The following is a 17,608-nucleotide window of genomic DNA, read 5'->3' as shown; positions in this document are numbered from 1 at the left end:
TTGTACCCCTTCTACCTGCGATATGAGTTATGCATCGCGCGTGACGCGATTCATATCACGGGCTACCACCAAGAGTCGTTCCATGTTTATCTACGTAGATAACATTCGCTGCGTCTATTGATCGAAGCCTGCGGTATTTGTTGTGTCACACGCGATAGCATAACCCGTGTAGCGATTGATATATTCAAATGTAAGTGAAGAATTTTTTGAAAAAAAAAAAAAAACTAATTTAAGTAGATAAAATAAAATACTGTAAACGAAACGTAGTATTGTTATTACTTAAACTCTCAAAAGACGTACAAGCAAACCTACGACGTAAAGACAAGGGTGTTTGGTTGCATTCTGACTGTCCTAAGCAAACGTAACTAAACAGTCCGCACTAAATTATCAATGTTTATCAAAATTATATCAAAAGTTGGGTGTAAATATATGAAAGGTATAAAGTGTGAACGTTTACCGATTACCACGCGGCAGATGGACCTAACGCATAGAGCCGACGTGTCGACGGTAACGAACGCATTTTGTTTGGTTTGTGTGTCTTTTTTGTTTACAAAATATAAAGTTGGTGAAATTTAATATGATACTATTTCTCACGCGTTGATACTGAGAGAAAATTATCACTGATAAGTGACTGTCCAAATAATTAAATGCGCTGTGTGCCACTGCCCGCGACTTTTATGTCTACGTTGATTTGAAAGCGTACGCCATGCCGCGGGGACTGAAGACAAAATGGTACTTCGGTAGTATGTTCTACACTGCCGCATAGTGTTATTTCTAATTTTAATTGGGTTTTGTATAATTTTAGTTTACAATCCAATTATTTATATAAAATCGATAAATTTCACCAACTTAAAATATTGTAAATACAATTTGGTTCATGCCTGCACAGTTGGGTTGATTTGCTAAACAATAACTTTGAGAAATACCTCTTAAACAGGTTTCTTTAATAAACTCAATTTTATATCATGTGATATTTGTGTACGACAAAAATATATTTAAAGAATACGCAATGCTATTTGAGCTTTGAAAGTATGTTTATATTTATTTAAAGAGCAAACAGCATTGACCTTCTTAATTTGTTTTTTTTTTTTCTTTTTTTCGTTTTAGCATGTTTAGGCACGAAAGTGTGCGAATGATATTTATTTTGTTACTTTGGCGAAGTGATGAAATTCTTGTCTTAGAATATGTTTATGTACTATAAATCGCAGTATTTATATCTACCTAGAAACGCTCTTTAAAGGGCTTCTATATTATAATTTTAACTACATTTAAAGTTGTCCATTTAGTGTTTCTTTCAAGCCGAAACTATAAACTTGAAAAAACAATAATTTATCGTAAACATTTTTTGAAATTCTATACCACTATCTTGTGAATTTTAACTTCCATTTTTCAGAAAACAAAGACAATAGTTTCATCCGTGTATACTGTTTGCGTTAGGTATAACATGGCGCGTAGGACATCTGTGAAAATAGTACACTTTCATGGTATGTCTCTTTTACACACCCACACCCCGAACATTCTATACGAAAACCTCATACTGCCGCCTTTCCGCATAAGTACGAGCGAGACAGACACTCCACGCGCGCTCTCTCTTACTCCTTTGCGGCTTAGACTGAAGTACAAGCTCGTAATATTCAGAGGGGGTGAGGTAAATCTAGATCGGTGCCCGATAAGAATTGGTGCGGGGCGGAGAGTTACCGTTCTATACGAAGTATTATTCTTTATTTTATGGCACTAAGATCTACTCTATCTTTCTATCCCTGTCATTCGCGCCATGCTATAACGCAAAAGGTATATTTGATACAACAGGTGGTATTAATAAACTAATCTCAGCTTCGAGACTACCCTCAAGATCATGTCAATCTGACAGTTCTCATATAAAAACAAAAACTTGAGCATGATCTTGAGGGCAGTCTCAGCTGAGATTCGTTTATTAATACCACCCTATATGAATCTATGAATATGATTTTTTATTTGCAAGCTGTTGTTCGAACGCGGACCGCGGGCGTAACGCGATGCACTATACAATGGCCGGTGGCTACCACCGCTTGTCTATGGTTGAGTTATGATCATAGACGTGTCTATGGTAAAAGATATGTTTCATAACGTAGCCTTATAGTGGAAAACACGTAAGCGCCTTTTTGAAAAATTACATTCGGAAATAATTAAAGCATATAATAACGGGTTCTTACCGCGTTATATCGCCATTTAAATGCGGTAAGAACCCGTTATTATGTGCTTTAATTATGATAATTACCGCGTAAACTTAAAACAATGTACATTCGGAAATGTTTTTATTAACAAAACCTCGCAATTAGGGAATGCAATCCCGACTCGAGATCGCAAATTCGAGATCCCGCGGGACTGGAAATATCAATCCCGCGAGATCCCGAAAATTTCGGGTTCATAAAAAATTCTAAAGTTAGGATAGCTGAAAACGACGAAAATTGCTTGTTTGTGATAATGAGGTTAATTAAAACAAAATATTTTTGAAAGATAAAAACCTTTATACTTCAATATAACTAACTAAATAATTAAGTTTTCTTTGTAAATCAGCATATTCAAAACAAAAAGTATGACTCAAGGAGATTCGCCCAATCCCGTCAATCTCGAATGGGATCTCTTCATGTTATGCTTCGGGATGGATCCCGCGAGATCGGGATTGCATTCCTTACTCGCAATAGACAAGCTAGTTTCAATCCAGGTAGAAGAATGTGGTCTAAATTATTACCCGGAATGAAATTAATAGAAATAAATCGAGGTTTTGTTGAAGTAAATCATATCGGGGCGGTTAAAATGGCCACATCGAAGCAATTAATCTAAGAAAGCAATGTTGCAATTTGACATTTGCGCATATAAAAGTAAGTGCGCAATGCAAACAAATGTCAAATAGCAATATTGCTTTCTTAGATTAATTGCTTCGATGTGGCCATATTAACCCCCGAGAATGTGATTTTTCAAAATGGCGCTTAAGCGGTTTTCACTTGGCGACGATAAAAGTAAACCAGTATATCGCGTTTGTTTTCTTCACTTACTGATTTATATTTACAAAATTTTGGTTTGTTTAGTTAGAAAAACATTTTTGAATCAGATGGCGTTAGTTTGGTTGTAACCTGTATCCGAATTCGATGCCCGTTAGTCTATAGTCATAATCAAAACATTATAATACCGAGTTTTTACTGCGTTATTATCAAGGATATGAGACTCCCGCCGTACCAAAACGCAGAAACTCTCCGCACACACACTCGAACTCATGGATAAGAGACACGAAATGAGGCTGCAGGACTCAGCAGATGTCTTACGTTATAGACAACTTAATAGACAGATCTCGAAGTCTTTGACGAGCGACCTTCGTCAATTTAATACTAAACGTATTAAAGAGGCTATAGAGCGGAACAAGGGCTCCAAGGTGTTCGCAAAAGATCTGTCTATTGGGCAAAGTCAACTAGCGAGACTGAAAACTGAGGACGGCAGAATCATTTCGTCGACTCCCGAAATCCTGAGAGAGATTGAGAGTTTCTATAGACAGCTATATTCCACGAAAACATCAGGCGAAAGCATGTCTCGAGACCCTCGAGCCAAGCTTACCCGACACTACACTGAAGATATCCCGGACGTCAGCCTGTACGAGATTAGGATGGCCCTCAAACAACTCAAAAACAACAAAGCGGCAGGAGATGACGGAATCACAGCAGAACTTCTGAGAGCGGGCGGAACGCCAATACTTAAAGTCCTCCAAAGGCTCTTCAATTCCGTCATATTTCAGGGCAAAACGCCGAGGGCATGGAGCGGAGGCGAGGTGATCTTGTTCTTCAAGAAAGGTGATAAAGCCCTACTGAAGAACTACAGACCTATCTCGCTTCTGAGCCATGTCTACAAGTTGTTTTCGAGGGTCATTACGAATCGTCTCGCTTGCAGGTTTGACGACTTCCAGCCTCCTGAACAAGCCGGTTTCCGGAAAGGCTTTAGCACCATAGACCACATCCATACGCTGCGGCAGGTTATACAGAAGACCGAAGAGTATAATCTGCCACTTTGCTTGGCGTTTGTGGACTATGAGACCTGGGCTGTGTTGCAGTCTCTTCAGAGGTGCCAAGTGGACCATAGGTACATCGAGGTGCTAAGGGACCTCTACCAAAATGCCACTATGTCAGTTCGAGTACAGAACCAGAGCTCTAATCCGATCCAACTGCAGCGAGGAGTGAGACAGGGAGATGTTATCTCTCCGAAACTGTTCACTGCTGCATTGGAGGATATTTTTAAGCTTCTGGACTGGAAAGGATTTGGCATCAACATCAACGGCGAGTACCTGACGCACCTTCGATTTGCCGATGATATAGTCCTAATGGCTGAGACCCTGGAAGACCTGAACACCATGCTCGAGCATCTCAGTAACGCATCCCAACGAGTGGGTCTTAGCATGAACATGGCAAAGACAAAAATTATGTCCAACGACCATGTCGCACCCACTCCAGTTCAGGTTGGGAACGTTACACTCGAAGTTGTAGACCAGTACATTTACCTAGGACAAATAATCCAGTTAGGTAAGTCCAACTTCGAGAAAGAGATCTCTCGTCGGATCCAACTCGGATGGGCAGCGTTCGGGAAGCTGCGGAATATCTTCTCGTCCAGAATACCTCAGTGTCTCAAGACGAAAGTCTTTGACCAATGCGTGTTGCCAGTGATGACCTACGGCAGTGAGACGTGGCCGCTTACTATGGGTCTCGTGAGGAGGCTCGGTGTCGCTCAGCGTGCAATGGAGAGAGCTATGCTCGGTATTTCCCTGCTGGATCGAATCAGAAATGAGGAGATCCGCAGGAGAACTAAAGTCACCGACATAGCTCGGAGAATTGCAAAGCTGAAGTGGCAGTGGGCAGGACACATAGCGAGGAGAACCGATGGCCGATGGGGCGGAAAGGTTCTGGAGTGGCGACCACGTGTCGGACGACGCTCAGTGGGTAGGCCCGCTACAAGGTGGACCGACGATCTGGTGAAGGTCGCGGGAAGCCGCTGGATGCGGGCAGCGCAGGACCGATCGTCGTGGAGATCCTTGGGGGAGGCCTATGCCCAGCAGTGGGCGTCATACGGCTGATGATGATGAGACTCCCGATATTTCAACACTGTTGCAAGTGCCATGATCACAGGACGACTGATGAAATTGGAGTGGAGTAGGTAAATCCATAATTTTCTAAGGACAAACATATCTATCTACCCTCTTTCTTTGCCGCTTGTTTCTACATTTTGTGTATGATCATGGTACTTGCAACAGTGTTGAAATATCGGGAGTCTCCTATCCCTGATAACGCGTTAAGAACCCGGTATTATGTGTTTTAATTATGATAATAACCGCGTAAACCTCAAAAATATCTTTATTCAGTTGGTAACACAGTTACATTTTGAATTTTTACATAAATACAGCGTGTTAGTGACATCGTATCGAATACTGAGGGGGATGATTCAGACCATAATTCTGAGTTGATATCTAGTGGAATTTCCTGTGGGAAAATTCATGATAATGTGTCAGTTCCATACTTTTGCGACGGAAAATTATTAATATTTCATATCAACTCAGAATCATGCTCTGAATTATTGTTATCCCTCGAAGTTTTCGTTACGATGTAACTACCATCCTATATAGTATAATAATAAATCAGTAAGTGAATTCATTAGCACAACGATTTTTATCGCTAGCATTTTTTGTGTAATTCGATAATTTCCTTGTTTTTTTTTTCTTGTGTGTTTGCTAAGGTTTATTTGCCTGGTATAAAACTTTAGGCTTCATATTTGGGTTGGATAGTTAAGTAATCGAATTTGAGAAACCATCAAAGCCATTGTATGTGATCGTCGCGTCGCTTGGCAGTCTAATGGTGTTTTCGTCCTGATTTTTTTTTGCATTTTTTGATTGTAATGCGCCGTTTAATATTAGTTTGATTCAATGTTGATGTATTTTGATCTGTCCAATATAGACACCCAAAGGGTACGGCTTACGTCATACAATTACAAACTGACCAAGTGCGCGTCAAAAACGCGCACTAAGGGTTCTGTACCATTGACTAGTTAACAAATTTCACGGTGTAACCTTATTGATATCGACTAATATCGAGTAAAAATGTGCAAGAAAAGGGCGATTTTTGTATGGAAGCTCCCCCTTAAATATTTATTTTATTTTGTTTTTAGTATTTGTTGTTAAAGCCGCAACAGAAATAAATAATTTGTGAAAATTTCAACTGTCTATCTATCGCGGTTATTGACAGACAGACAGTGAAATCTTAGCAATAAAGACATGGGTCTTTTACCCTTTTGGGCACGGAACCCTAAAAATAGAGGTTTGTTGTGTGACAGGGACAGGCAATGTCAATTTTGCCGTACGGCCTTAAAATCAGGACAAAAGCACCAATAGCTTGCAGTAGTTGTACATTGTAGTGTGTATAAAGTAACAGTTGTATTTAGGCATGTGGCGTTGGCATGCTCCCCGCTGTAGACGCGCGACGCCGGACCGACGCCACGCGTTCAGAACTACCCGCGGGGCCGACCCCCTCCGGCGGCCGTAGTTAATCCAACTTAAGCGAATTTTTTAAAGATACAAGCACTACACGCTTCCAACACAAACGGTACATCGTACACGGTCCAGGAGTTCTGAACCGCGTGCCTGTCGGGCGGCGGCGGCGCGCGGTCGCACGCGCTAGCTTCGCCCCGCAGCTCCCGTCTCCTTCTGTCCGTAGGCCGTACGATAACGATAGCGAGGGCTCGGACGAGCTCGCGCGATTAAACCCCTGACGTGAGCGCCGCGCACAGGTCCAACCCGGGCACGCCCACGCAGCCGCGCCGCCCCGACTTCATCGGCGTGGGCGGGGCGGCGGCGGGCGGCCGCGCCTCGCCGCAGCGGCGCTTCCTGTCCGAGGGCGAGCTGCTGGCGCGCGACGAGCCGCGCCGCGACGACATCCGCGAGCTGGCCGCGTCGCCGCAGCGCGGCAACTACCTGTGGGCCGAGCGCGCGCCCCGCGGCGGCGTGGCCGTGCTGCCCCGCGCCCCGCCGCCCGCCTCCCCGCTGGCGCGGCGCCGCGCCGCCCCGCCCGCGCGGCCGCTGTCCTTCGTGCGCGCGCTGGAGGTGCAGGACCAGCTGGACGCGCGCGCGCAGCCGCCCGACCCGCCCGACCGCGCCTCCGTCTACGACTGCAACTACGAGATCTCCGTGTGAGACCCGCCTAGCTTCACTCCCGTAGCCGAGCGTTCCCCAATGTGTTCCCCGAACGGCGCGGCCGCGCTTCGGCTCCCTATCCTTCCGATGGGTTAGCTTCGACGAATCCGGACGAACCTTCGAATCGTTTCCCGGTATGTGATAGTTTCCCCTCGCCGAGCGTGCTCGCCGTGCTGGGCGGCTACACTCGCAATTCCAAAGAAACTTGTTGATAAAATGTTGTTTTAATGTTACGAACGCACAACGATCACCGAATTGGCCGCGGAGGTAGCACCACGTGTGACTCTCGTTTTGTAATTAACGGGTCCGAGTTAGGGAGTACGCTGCATTTTGTATCCTCATGCCATACAGTATAGTTGGTAAAGGAGTGATTGTGTAATATATAAGGTAAGACTCGGGTTATTACTCGTAAGGTGTAATTAGCGTTTTATATGTATGTATATTTGTGAGTAATTTGTATCGTTGAATTGTATTTAAAACTGTGAATTTGTTGAAAGAGTGTACATAGTCCCCAGTGTTGTGATTCCGAGATGACATAATAATATAGTACTGTATCAACACACGCGTGTTTCAATTATTGTATAAAATATTTATATATTTTAAAAAGTTTCCTTGAAGCTGTTGTATGTTTTCCTTAGGGTTAGAGTGAAGTTTCAGGGAGGTAACGGAATTGACTGATTTATTTATCTTTCCTCGTTTTACTTTATTGACACGTCTGCGAGCGCAGCAAGGTTTTGAGGTCGCGACAGAGGACCATTTTATTCCTATTTTAGCTGTTAGGATAAAAAAATATCCTATATACTCGTGATAAAATCCATTAACCAAATTTTGACAATTTAATAGAGAATGTTCTTTTGTATCCAACTGAAATAAGAAAAATGGTCTCTGTAAATTGTGCCAAATATTCCGTAGACCGATGTAGCTAAGCATGCGTCGTTTGTCTTGGTTCCTATTGTATCCTCCTTGTGTTCCAAATTGTTATCTCTTGATTGCGAATGTAAATCGAAAGAAGTATATCTTTTATTAGTTTTTGATTTTGATTGCAAATATTAGTGGTATGGCAATGTAGCAAAGGGCAAAGGGACGGTCAATTTCAATATTAGTTTTATAGCTCACTGAAGTTTGGCCGCAATCTTTCCAAAATACTGAACTATCTAGATGATATTTTGTCTGTAAAGTACAGAGGAGTTAAAAAGGCCACATTAAAGCAAATCATCTGAAAAGCAATATTGGAATTTGACATTTGCGCATATAAAAGTAAGTGCGCAATGCCAACAAATATCAGAAAGCAATATCGCTTTTAGATGAATCGCTTGGATGTGGCCTTATAAACACTCATGGGTCCCTTGCTACCTAGCTTTACCACTTAGAAAGCAGATTTAAAATTTTCGTTGGTTTTTATTTAATGGGCTGTGAACTATTTAGATTGGAATCTCTAAAGCTTTGCATCCATTAAGCAACTATTGAGACGCTCGACAGGTTTGGCAACGTCGCACGACAGCGCGGAGTTATTGCGCAACGTTGCCGATAAGTGAACTTGTATGGACAGAGATGTTGGCCAATATGTAGAACTATATACCAGGAATGGTATGGAGTTCCGGTACCGGAACTTTTAGATATCCGAAATAAAAAAGTATCCTTATGGATGCCGTAACCGATATAAAAGTTTCGTATACTTTTGAATAGCGACGGAGTCTGAATGGGACATGGTACGGCACGTTTTTGTGTCTGCACAAATTTGGAAAAAGCTCCACTGACAAGAGCCTAGCTCTTAAATTTTGAATGAACTCACAAATAACGTCAAATTATCTACCTTTTTGTATTTAACTTTTACAATTCCTTAACTTTTCGAACGCCGGAACGCAGATCTCAATCAGACACAATGTAAAGCCTTTGTGTCATCACTTCAATCAGCCTCATTGTGTCTCAGATGAGAGGGTAAAGAACTAATATCCGTATCCGAAACTATCTAATAATCCGAAATTATTTCTAATCCGTAACCATATATTATATATATGGTTTCGGTTACGGATTACTATATTGCGTCTCAATGTTGCCTAGTGGATACAGGACTAAACTAGAGGCACTCTATGATGGCCGTTTTGACATTTCTCCCGCTCGTCAATTTTCGCATTAATAACTACGTTGTTTAGGAGCGAATTGCTGTGAGTTGCTACTTTATTATGTCAAAACGGGCATCATAGCATGCCATAGTTTAACGTTGACAACGATGCATTCTTCCTTGGAATGGAGCGAGTCCGAACGTACGATAGCGTCATACGATCTCAGCTACCGAATTTGTACAATTACGTCCCCAAAAATTACTGTACTTAGTGTTTTTGTAATTTGTAAACATTGTGGTGTTTTTAAAACTTATTTTTCTTTTATTGTGGATATGACGGGAAATATACGAGCCTTTAAGATGTAATGTAATAGAGTATGCGCCAACTCCCGCGGATTTCAATGGAACTAAATGAGAAGTCATACCAATTTATGCAGATATTGCGACCCCAGGGCCGCGGCTGTGGGACTTTGGCGCAGATTCTACAAGTGTTACTATAGTAACATATTATTCATCAATGCTACAATCGGTGAACGGAGATAAACGTGAAAACTTACTTGTCGCTCGAAAATTACGCAACGAAAATCGTACTGCAGATGGCAGAGCAGTATAATACCGTCAGTATAATATTAATATGCCACTATAGCCTTTTTGCTTTGGTATAAAGGTACAAATCCGCTCGCGCCTTTTTGTCACTTACCGGTTTGTCAACTGTTTTGTAAATCAAAACGGCGTAAGTGGCTAAGCACAGACAAATATCGTCATAAAATCAATATAACAGTAATGTGTTTAAAAATTTTACTTTTTTAAATTGTTTTATTGCTACTGTCAGTGTGTTTTGTTTTGAGTAAATTTTGGCGTCAATAATCAACTGCAACGAGTATAACATACTGCGTCCATGTTTATAACCGTTCACCGGCTACAATGAGGAAAAAAACTACCTATTTCTCTCAACAGGTGTCGCTACTGTTGAGTGGAAATTTTGACAGTTCCCCATACTATTTGAGTAAACATATTCTTTGGTTATATTTTTACACTTAAACCCTTGCTGCAGTGTTTAACTGCAAAATCATAGTGTTATATTTATTCCCTAAAGATCGGGAAGAAGAAAACTTATTTTCAATCAGATCTGTCTTTTTCCAACACATGGCCGGTTTTCTTTTAGTAACTCATCCTTCAGACATCAGCAATTTATCGCGAATTTTAGCTGGACAATGTGGAGAACTGTCAGATTTAGGACCGCTCAACAGTGCTGCTACATTTGAGCTTCTAGTTTTTAACCTCATTAATCAACTGACTGACAGTGACAGATTATAAGAACCGACGTAATTGTGAAATTTATGAAGAAATGATCGCCATATTTGACAATAGTTAACGCACTGCAAAGTGTTAGTTTGTATCTAAGTATTTGATTATTTTAAACATAAATTACCTACAAGGTACAGGACGATCGACGTATCCGATCGATTATGTAGTTTTAAAAACAGATCATGTAATAAGGGGTTATTATACCTGTCCGACAGGGTAGATGCGTCAAGGTCACAGGTGGTTACCATGGTTACTCATCACCAACTCCCGTTCAGATCGTGAAGTCGTAAATCGGCGGGTCGTAACCATGGTGCGGCACGCTGGGTGGTGAGGATATGGTATCCCGACGTGCCGGCAGAGTAGGGGAATGATCGGTGATGACGGTGATAAATTAGAAGCAAGCAGGAATATATACAGTTTATTAAAAACACTTCACAAACAGGATAGGAATATACATAGTTCACAATATACACACTTCACAAAAGAATCAAGACTTAGGAATTAGAGGGCACGGCCCTAAACAGTATAATACACTTGTTGTTTTTATGAAGGTCGGGGATGCAGTGAGTCAAAAAAGAGTAAAATGAAAGGAAATGCGAATGGAATGGAATGAGAATTTCGTAATTTAAAATGATGATGGTCCGAACAAAAGGCCAGTATGTGCAGAGTTTGTACTCTGCTACAATGGTAACTGCGATCTCGAACGCGTTGGTGGGGAGTAACCATGGTAACCCGTAACCCTGACGCATCTAGCCAGCCGGATAGGTATGTGTAATAAGCCATATACAGAAATATAGCACTTGTGTCCACCAAACATAGTTTATCTACACAATTGACACATAAGGTGGTATTATCAAACTGATCTCAGCTGAGACTACCCTCAACACGATGCTCAAGTTCCTGTTTTTATATAAGGGTAGTATTAATAAACTAATCTCAGCTTCGAGACTGCCCTCAAGATCATGTCAATGTGACAGTTCTAATATAAAAACAGAGACTTGAGCATGATCTTGAGGGCAGCCTCGAAGCTGACATTAGTTTATTAATACCACCCTAAGAATCGTCACATTGACATAATCTTGAGGGCGTTCTCGAAGCTGAGATCACTTTATTAATACCACCCGAAGTTGCCGAGATTATTTGTAAATAAAGAAAATATATATTAACATAATATAAGCTCACGACTATATTCCCAATTGGGCTAGTCAGAGATAATATATATTATATTATTTAATATTTAAATAAAATAGTGAATTTATCGAAAAATTAAGGCTATGTTCAATATCGAATCTTTATCGCCGTTAATATTTTTACCCAGTAAAAGTTGATTTTGAATAGGTTCCATAGTTATGGATTTGACATTGAATATAGTATTAGTTTTTCACGTATTGATAAAAATATAAAATATATCGACTCATTTCTAGCTCTTAGCAAACTAACAGAGTATTTAAATATGTGCGATATATTTTGTATAGTGCAAGGTTTGACGACATTTTCTTTGTAATTTGGAGGGGGTCAAATTGGAGAGGCTTTAAGATGTGGTGACCAATGGTAGGGTCTGAAATATGGGTGTAATTTAATTAACTTTTGATCTAACCTATTGTAGATTTGCCTCGTATGGCGTTAAATACTTAGCCGGACAAATGGGGAAATGGTATATAAGGGCGGTAGACAATTTAAGACAACAGGCTTTTTTTTTAACGTCATATATGTATGTAGTATGCCCGTGTTATGAATGTCTGATGGTGCTGAGGTAAGGGCAAACTGTGCTTACCTTCATAGATAGAAGGAAAAGACCAGAAGCTTAAGCCGATAGCGGAATTAAAAGCCGTTTATCGAGATTAGTTCACCGGTCGAAACTAGGGGTTGGGGTCGAAACTATGGGTTGGGGCTGAAACTATGGGTTTTGTTTTGGGGTTGTAAATATGGGTAATGAGACCCCCTATTTTCAAGGGAATATTGTCAAACCTTGCAAACACGTATCTATTAAGGTTAATTTTGTAAATATTCCGCAATGTGTAATAAGGACAATTTTGTATAGAAAACGTAATATTTGTTGTGAATGTTACTATGTGTATATCAATATTTTTGTTCAGATATTTATTTTGGTGCCAGTAACTTTATATTTCCACGTTTGCTTCTTGACATATCAGATTGTTGCGTTGTACAGGCTGAGTTTGATATTATTTGTAAAATAGACGAACTATATACAAGAGGGCTGTTAAGCCGTAGTAGAGAACGTAACCCGGTATTTAGTTATTTTTATATATATACTAGATGTCTCTCATCATCATCACAAATTTAAGAGCCACGCTCTTGTCGGTGTAGCAGTCTCCATGCTACTTTTTAGGGAAAAATAGGGCAGTGGTTTCCCTCTTGCCTTCCGCCCAGAGATGTCTCTAGTTGTGTTAAAACGAGATGACAAATGAAAATGACAGGTGATTAACAGTTAGACATAACCCGCCCGACTCTAGAGAGTAGAGACGTCTGTTCATGTTACATAGACAGGGACTAGGGATTGACGATCCGATTGTGTTACATTGGAAGTTGTATATATGCGTCGCGCTGTGCAAACTTCGGTAGCGCGTTTTAGGCCGTCTGTCAACGCCATCTGTTGCGTGTGGGCGGAACTAGGTAGTCGACAAATTTGGTCCGCCACACCCAATAATTTTACAAAAAAATGTAAGATGGTTTTGCAAAGTATCACAATGCTCATAGTTGACAACGCCATCTAAAAAAAGATCTTCAAAGAAGACAACAATTATGTTGTCTTCTGTGTTGTCCTATATCGCGATTCTAGCGGATAAAAGAACGCAACCTCTCTCTTTGGAAGAAATGCGACAACTACCTCTAATACGGTACGTTTCTTTCTTTCCAAGTTACACGTTGTAGTATGGCGATTGATACTCTTTTACAGGTCGCCCATGTTTTCTAATAAGGGTTTTATAGTGCAAGCTCGCCTCTAATACACATGTGACTTCTAATAACTATTATGTTGGTTTTATAAGACGCGTGTATAATAAGTAGGTACGGTAAACTTTTTAAATTTCCTAAAGCGACGGGACGAAACGCTAAAAGAACGGAAAATTCCGCTTGATATCAACTCAGAATCGTAGTCTGAATCATCCCTCAACGTTTTCGTTACAGTGTCACTAACAGCTGTTCGAATCTTGTTTCCTTGCCATTCGTTGTTACCTATTTATCTAACTACCTTCACAAAATCAAACCTCTTAATCTTGACTATAAATGACTAACCTATATCTTCACGAAACTTCCTGCACAATACATCTTTACATAACCAGCCTATATACGTCCCACTGCATGCCACAGACCTCCCCCAATCAATCGGAGTATGGAGCATAATCCACCGCGCAGATCCGCTGCGGGTTGATACAGGTGGTTTTGCGGCTAGTAGCTAGGACGTACGGCTTTATGTGCCACAACAATTTCTAATCTAGCCTACAAGATCCCATTGCTGGGCAAAGGCCTCCCCTTCCTCTTTCCACATGACGCACAGCGCTGTGCATTGACACACGCACGCTGAGCGCCTCATGACGGGTATAGGTGTCGTGGTAGATCTCGAAAGAGATGGCGTGGGGTTACGGCTAGCAGCCAGGACCAACGGCTTTATGTGCCACAAGAGCACATTACGACGATTTCCACTGCTGGGCAAAGGCCTCCCCTTCCTCTTTCCACACGACGCAATGGTCGCCTCATGATTTGTATAGGCGTCGTGGTAGATCTCAAAAGAGGTGGCGTGCTGTGGACGCTGGCCGGAAAGCGCGCAACAGGCCTAGCACACTACGTATAACGCAACGCGACGCGAGATAAAATTAGGTTCTTAGTACAAGCATCTAGCGGAGTCATAAGAAATGAGAATATTGAGGGAGGTGGTTCACTTATATCCACTAAATTTTCATCAATCTCGAATTTTTATTCAAATCTCGAATTAATATTGCACTGTGATCGTTATTTGAAGAGTGAAAGCTTATTGTCTATGGGTGATCGTGGTTTTACCACGGTATTCCGTCAATCAGCATACGACCCTACAAATAACGACCACAGTGCAGTAATAGTAAGGTCGTTTTTTGTTAGAATAAAAAGTTATTGACATCAAGACGAATGTTGGATAGATGTAATATCTCTCCGAGAAATACCATTTAAAATATTGTATCCATATACCATATCATCTTTCGAAGGTTGATCTCGCCTGTACAATCAATGATATTACAGTAACGGCCTATTGTTAATATCCTTTTTATTTTCTTTTTATTTTAATTATACATTCCGTTTTTCTAGAGCATGTAGTGCCACATTAAGTAGGATATTGATAGCTGTATAATCATAAAAACAAAAGCGATTATGAGCAATAAAATATTTCAAAAGTGACCACTTTGAATGTTAACTATTTACGCCGGGTCGATACGTGATTAAATGTTAAATAAGGGAAAAAGGATTTCTCTATTAATTTGTTTTCGGGTAATTATATTTACCTTATTTAACATTTAATCACGCATAGAGCCGATAATAATAGTTTATTATAATTATATACTTTGAACATTTTCTTGTTATATATAAGCAATACCTTAAGGACATTCTGTAAACTGGTCAACTTACATGATAAGATTCAGTAGCCAAAACGGGTAATTAAATTAAAAGAAAAAATACTAAAAAGACACGAGTAGAAGCCTATATAAGTTTTTTTTTAAATATTCACTTAATGTGGCGTTACTTTATTGACTAGTCTATGACTATGGCACATTACTTTGTTCACGGTGCGTACTTAAATTATATAATTTAACACGAGAATGAGAATTGGCAGTCGGTAGCAGGATTGTGATTCAATGACACTACACATGATGTGTAAGTTAGAAACCACTCTTAATTACGACATTATGGTTGCTATGTTTCCTTAGATAAATATCATTATAGTGACTTAGAAGGGAAACCATCCCTTCCCCAAAATTATGATGTAAGACAAAGGCTAAAGAGCCCTAAAAGTCGCTTTTTAATCTATGTAGTGAATTTTCAAAGAAAAAGTAGTTTACAAAACTCTTTGTGAATATTTTGAACCCACACGGAATTGTGAATGTAAGAAATTGAAACGAAAGGTGACAACAAAATCACACCTCTCGAGACAAACTAAAATAAAACTGATTTTACTTGGAATTTTAAAACTTTTTGGTCTGTGTGCCAGGCCAGGGACAGCGCAGTGAAATATTGTCTTTTGTATTATAAAGTATTAGCTGAATTAGTCAAGAGTGGGAGGTATTATGCATCAATAGTATTTTACGGCAACCCAAATAGTTTTTGGTAAGACACAAAAAAAGTTCTAGGAGAATGGGCGTTTTTCTAGAGTTTCACTTTCGTTTCAAATTATTGTGTATTCTGCTATAGTATTCTGTCTTAAGTTGGCAGTTCAATATTTCGTAATAAATAGAATATTACAGACTAATTTCATTATTATTGTAACTGGGAGCATTTCAGTATTATTATTTTTTAGACCCCTAGTCACTTCATGGAAAATTGGAAGATAACTAAATTGTTATTGTATAAGGCTGCGTTTCCATTGACGCCGAGCTGTGCGGAGCTGTGTGGAGATGTGCAGGAATCGACCAATCACCGTGAGGGAGAGAGTGACAGAGCGTCTTCGTTTTTCGCTCTCTCGGACGCTGTGATTGGTCAAATCCGCACGTCTCTGCTCTTCTCCGTCCATCTCCGCGTCAGTGGAAACCCGGCCTAATTGGTAACCAAATACGGAATCGTCCTTGATTGCTGCAGATATCTCTTAATTTTATTACCTGCAAGGCTATAGCCTTGTTATACCTGCCATTTTTCTTATTCGTCGAAAAGGAAAGCGGCGGATGGTCACTTTTAAAATAACTGAATAACCTTAATAATTTGAATAGAGTGTGCGGTCGACCTAATTCTGTCGGCTAATATGCCAACGTTCCTCAAAGTGAAAGGGCGTATATAGAAATGACAGATATAACTTAAAATTAGGATGTGTCTGCAAGAGTCGGGGCCATTGAGTGCTAAGTATTAAACATATTTGAGCTCTTTTTTATACGGAAGTGATATTCTAAAGGAACTATCTGCAATATTATATAGCCCAAAATGTGAAGATAGATAAGTTTCGGATCAGCTGCGCTGCAAATCGTCTAAGACTAATGTGAATATTCGTAGTACCTCCTCAAAAGTCGTTAATACCTATATGTATGTGACAGTGTTTTATTTTTGTATTTTGATAAAATTTGTGTAAATAATTTTCTTATTTTATTGATATTAAACTCAATTAATCAAACTGTCCGTTTTTTATTATGAAGTAGGTGCTCTAATAGGTACTCTTGAGACTGGAATGTCCCTGTGCGCAACGGCGCTAAAATTAATAAGGAGAAAGGGATTCTCAATGACGGAATTTCCAGGGTAAGTTCCCCAAAAACAATATAGAAGGCGTTGTACAGATTTAACGTGATAATTATCTATTTTCTCATTGCTCTTGTTCACAAAATTAATCAAGAATATAATGGCTATATTGCTTTTTATTTTGATCAAAATAATAGTGGGTGGAAGATGTGTTGTGCCTGGATGAAATAACAAGGGTCATCATTTATACCCAAAAACTATAAGATAAAATATTCATATGTCTGTTATTCATGAAATTAGAAGGTTACACGAAGAAAAATATGTACAACGCCATCTATATTGTTTTTGAGGAACGTAGCCTGGAAAGTCCCTCCTTAGCTGGTCATTCCTGAAGGCCGTACGACAGCTTACAAACATAATTTGTGGGTAAGACTCTTATTATACAAGTCATTTGGCGGCTTAACGAAAATTTTAAAATTAATCGCTCGCAGTTTCAAACACTTGTAACGTCAACTCTACTGGGTCATTTTGAGTAGTAAAATCAATGAGGGAAAGAAAAATTGTTATTACTCGTGTAATCTCCACGATAAAAATATTCACAGCAAAATAAAAAATTGTGGGAGTTTGCCATAACATGCTTCGTAAACGCATTATATTTTTACAATGGTAACAAA

The 17,608-nt window shown here is 40.0% G+C and overlaps 1 protein-coding gene across 1 annotated transcript in view; it reads left to right on the top strand.

Moving 5' to 3' along the window:
- Positions 1-13,523, top strand: part of LOC126372136 (palmitoyltransferase ZDHHC8) — a 41,987-nt gene extending 28,464 nt beyond the window's left edge. The window contains exon 9 of the mRNA XM_050017738.1: positions 6,796-13,523. Coding sequence (XP_049873695.1) covers positions 6,796-7,198 — 403 coding nt within the window. The 3' untranslated portion in view covers positions 7,199-13,523. The remainder of the gene's footprint in view (positions 1-6,795) is intronic.
- The last annotated feature ends 4,085 nt before the right edge of the window (positions 13,524-17,608 follow it).

This window comes from Pectinophora gossypiella, chromosome 13 (genome assembly GCF_024362695.1).
Source record: "Pectinophora gossypiella chromosome 13, ilPecGoss1.1, whole genome shotgun sequence".
NCBI classification, from domain to species: domain Eukaryota; kingdom Metazoa; phylum Arthropoda; class Insecta; order Lepidoptera; family Gelechiidae; genus Pectinophora; species Pectinophora gossypiella.
Note: the sequence above shows the minus strand (reverse complement) of the source record. Positions and strands in the feature narration are given on the sequence as shown.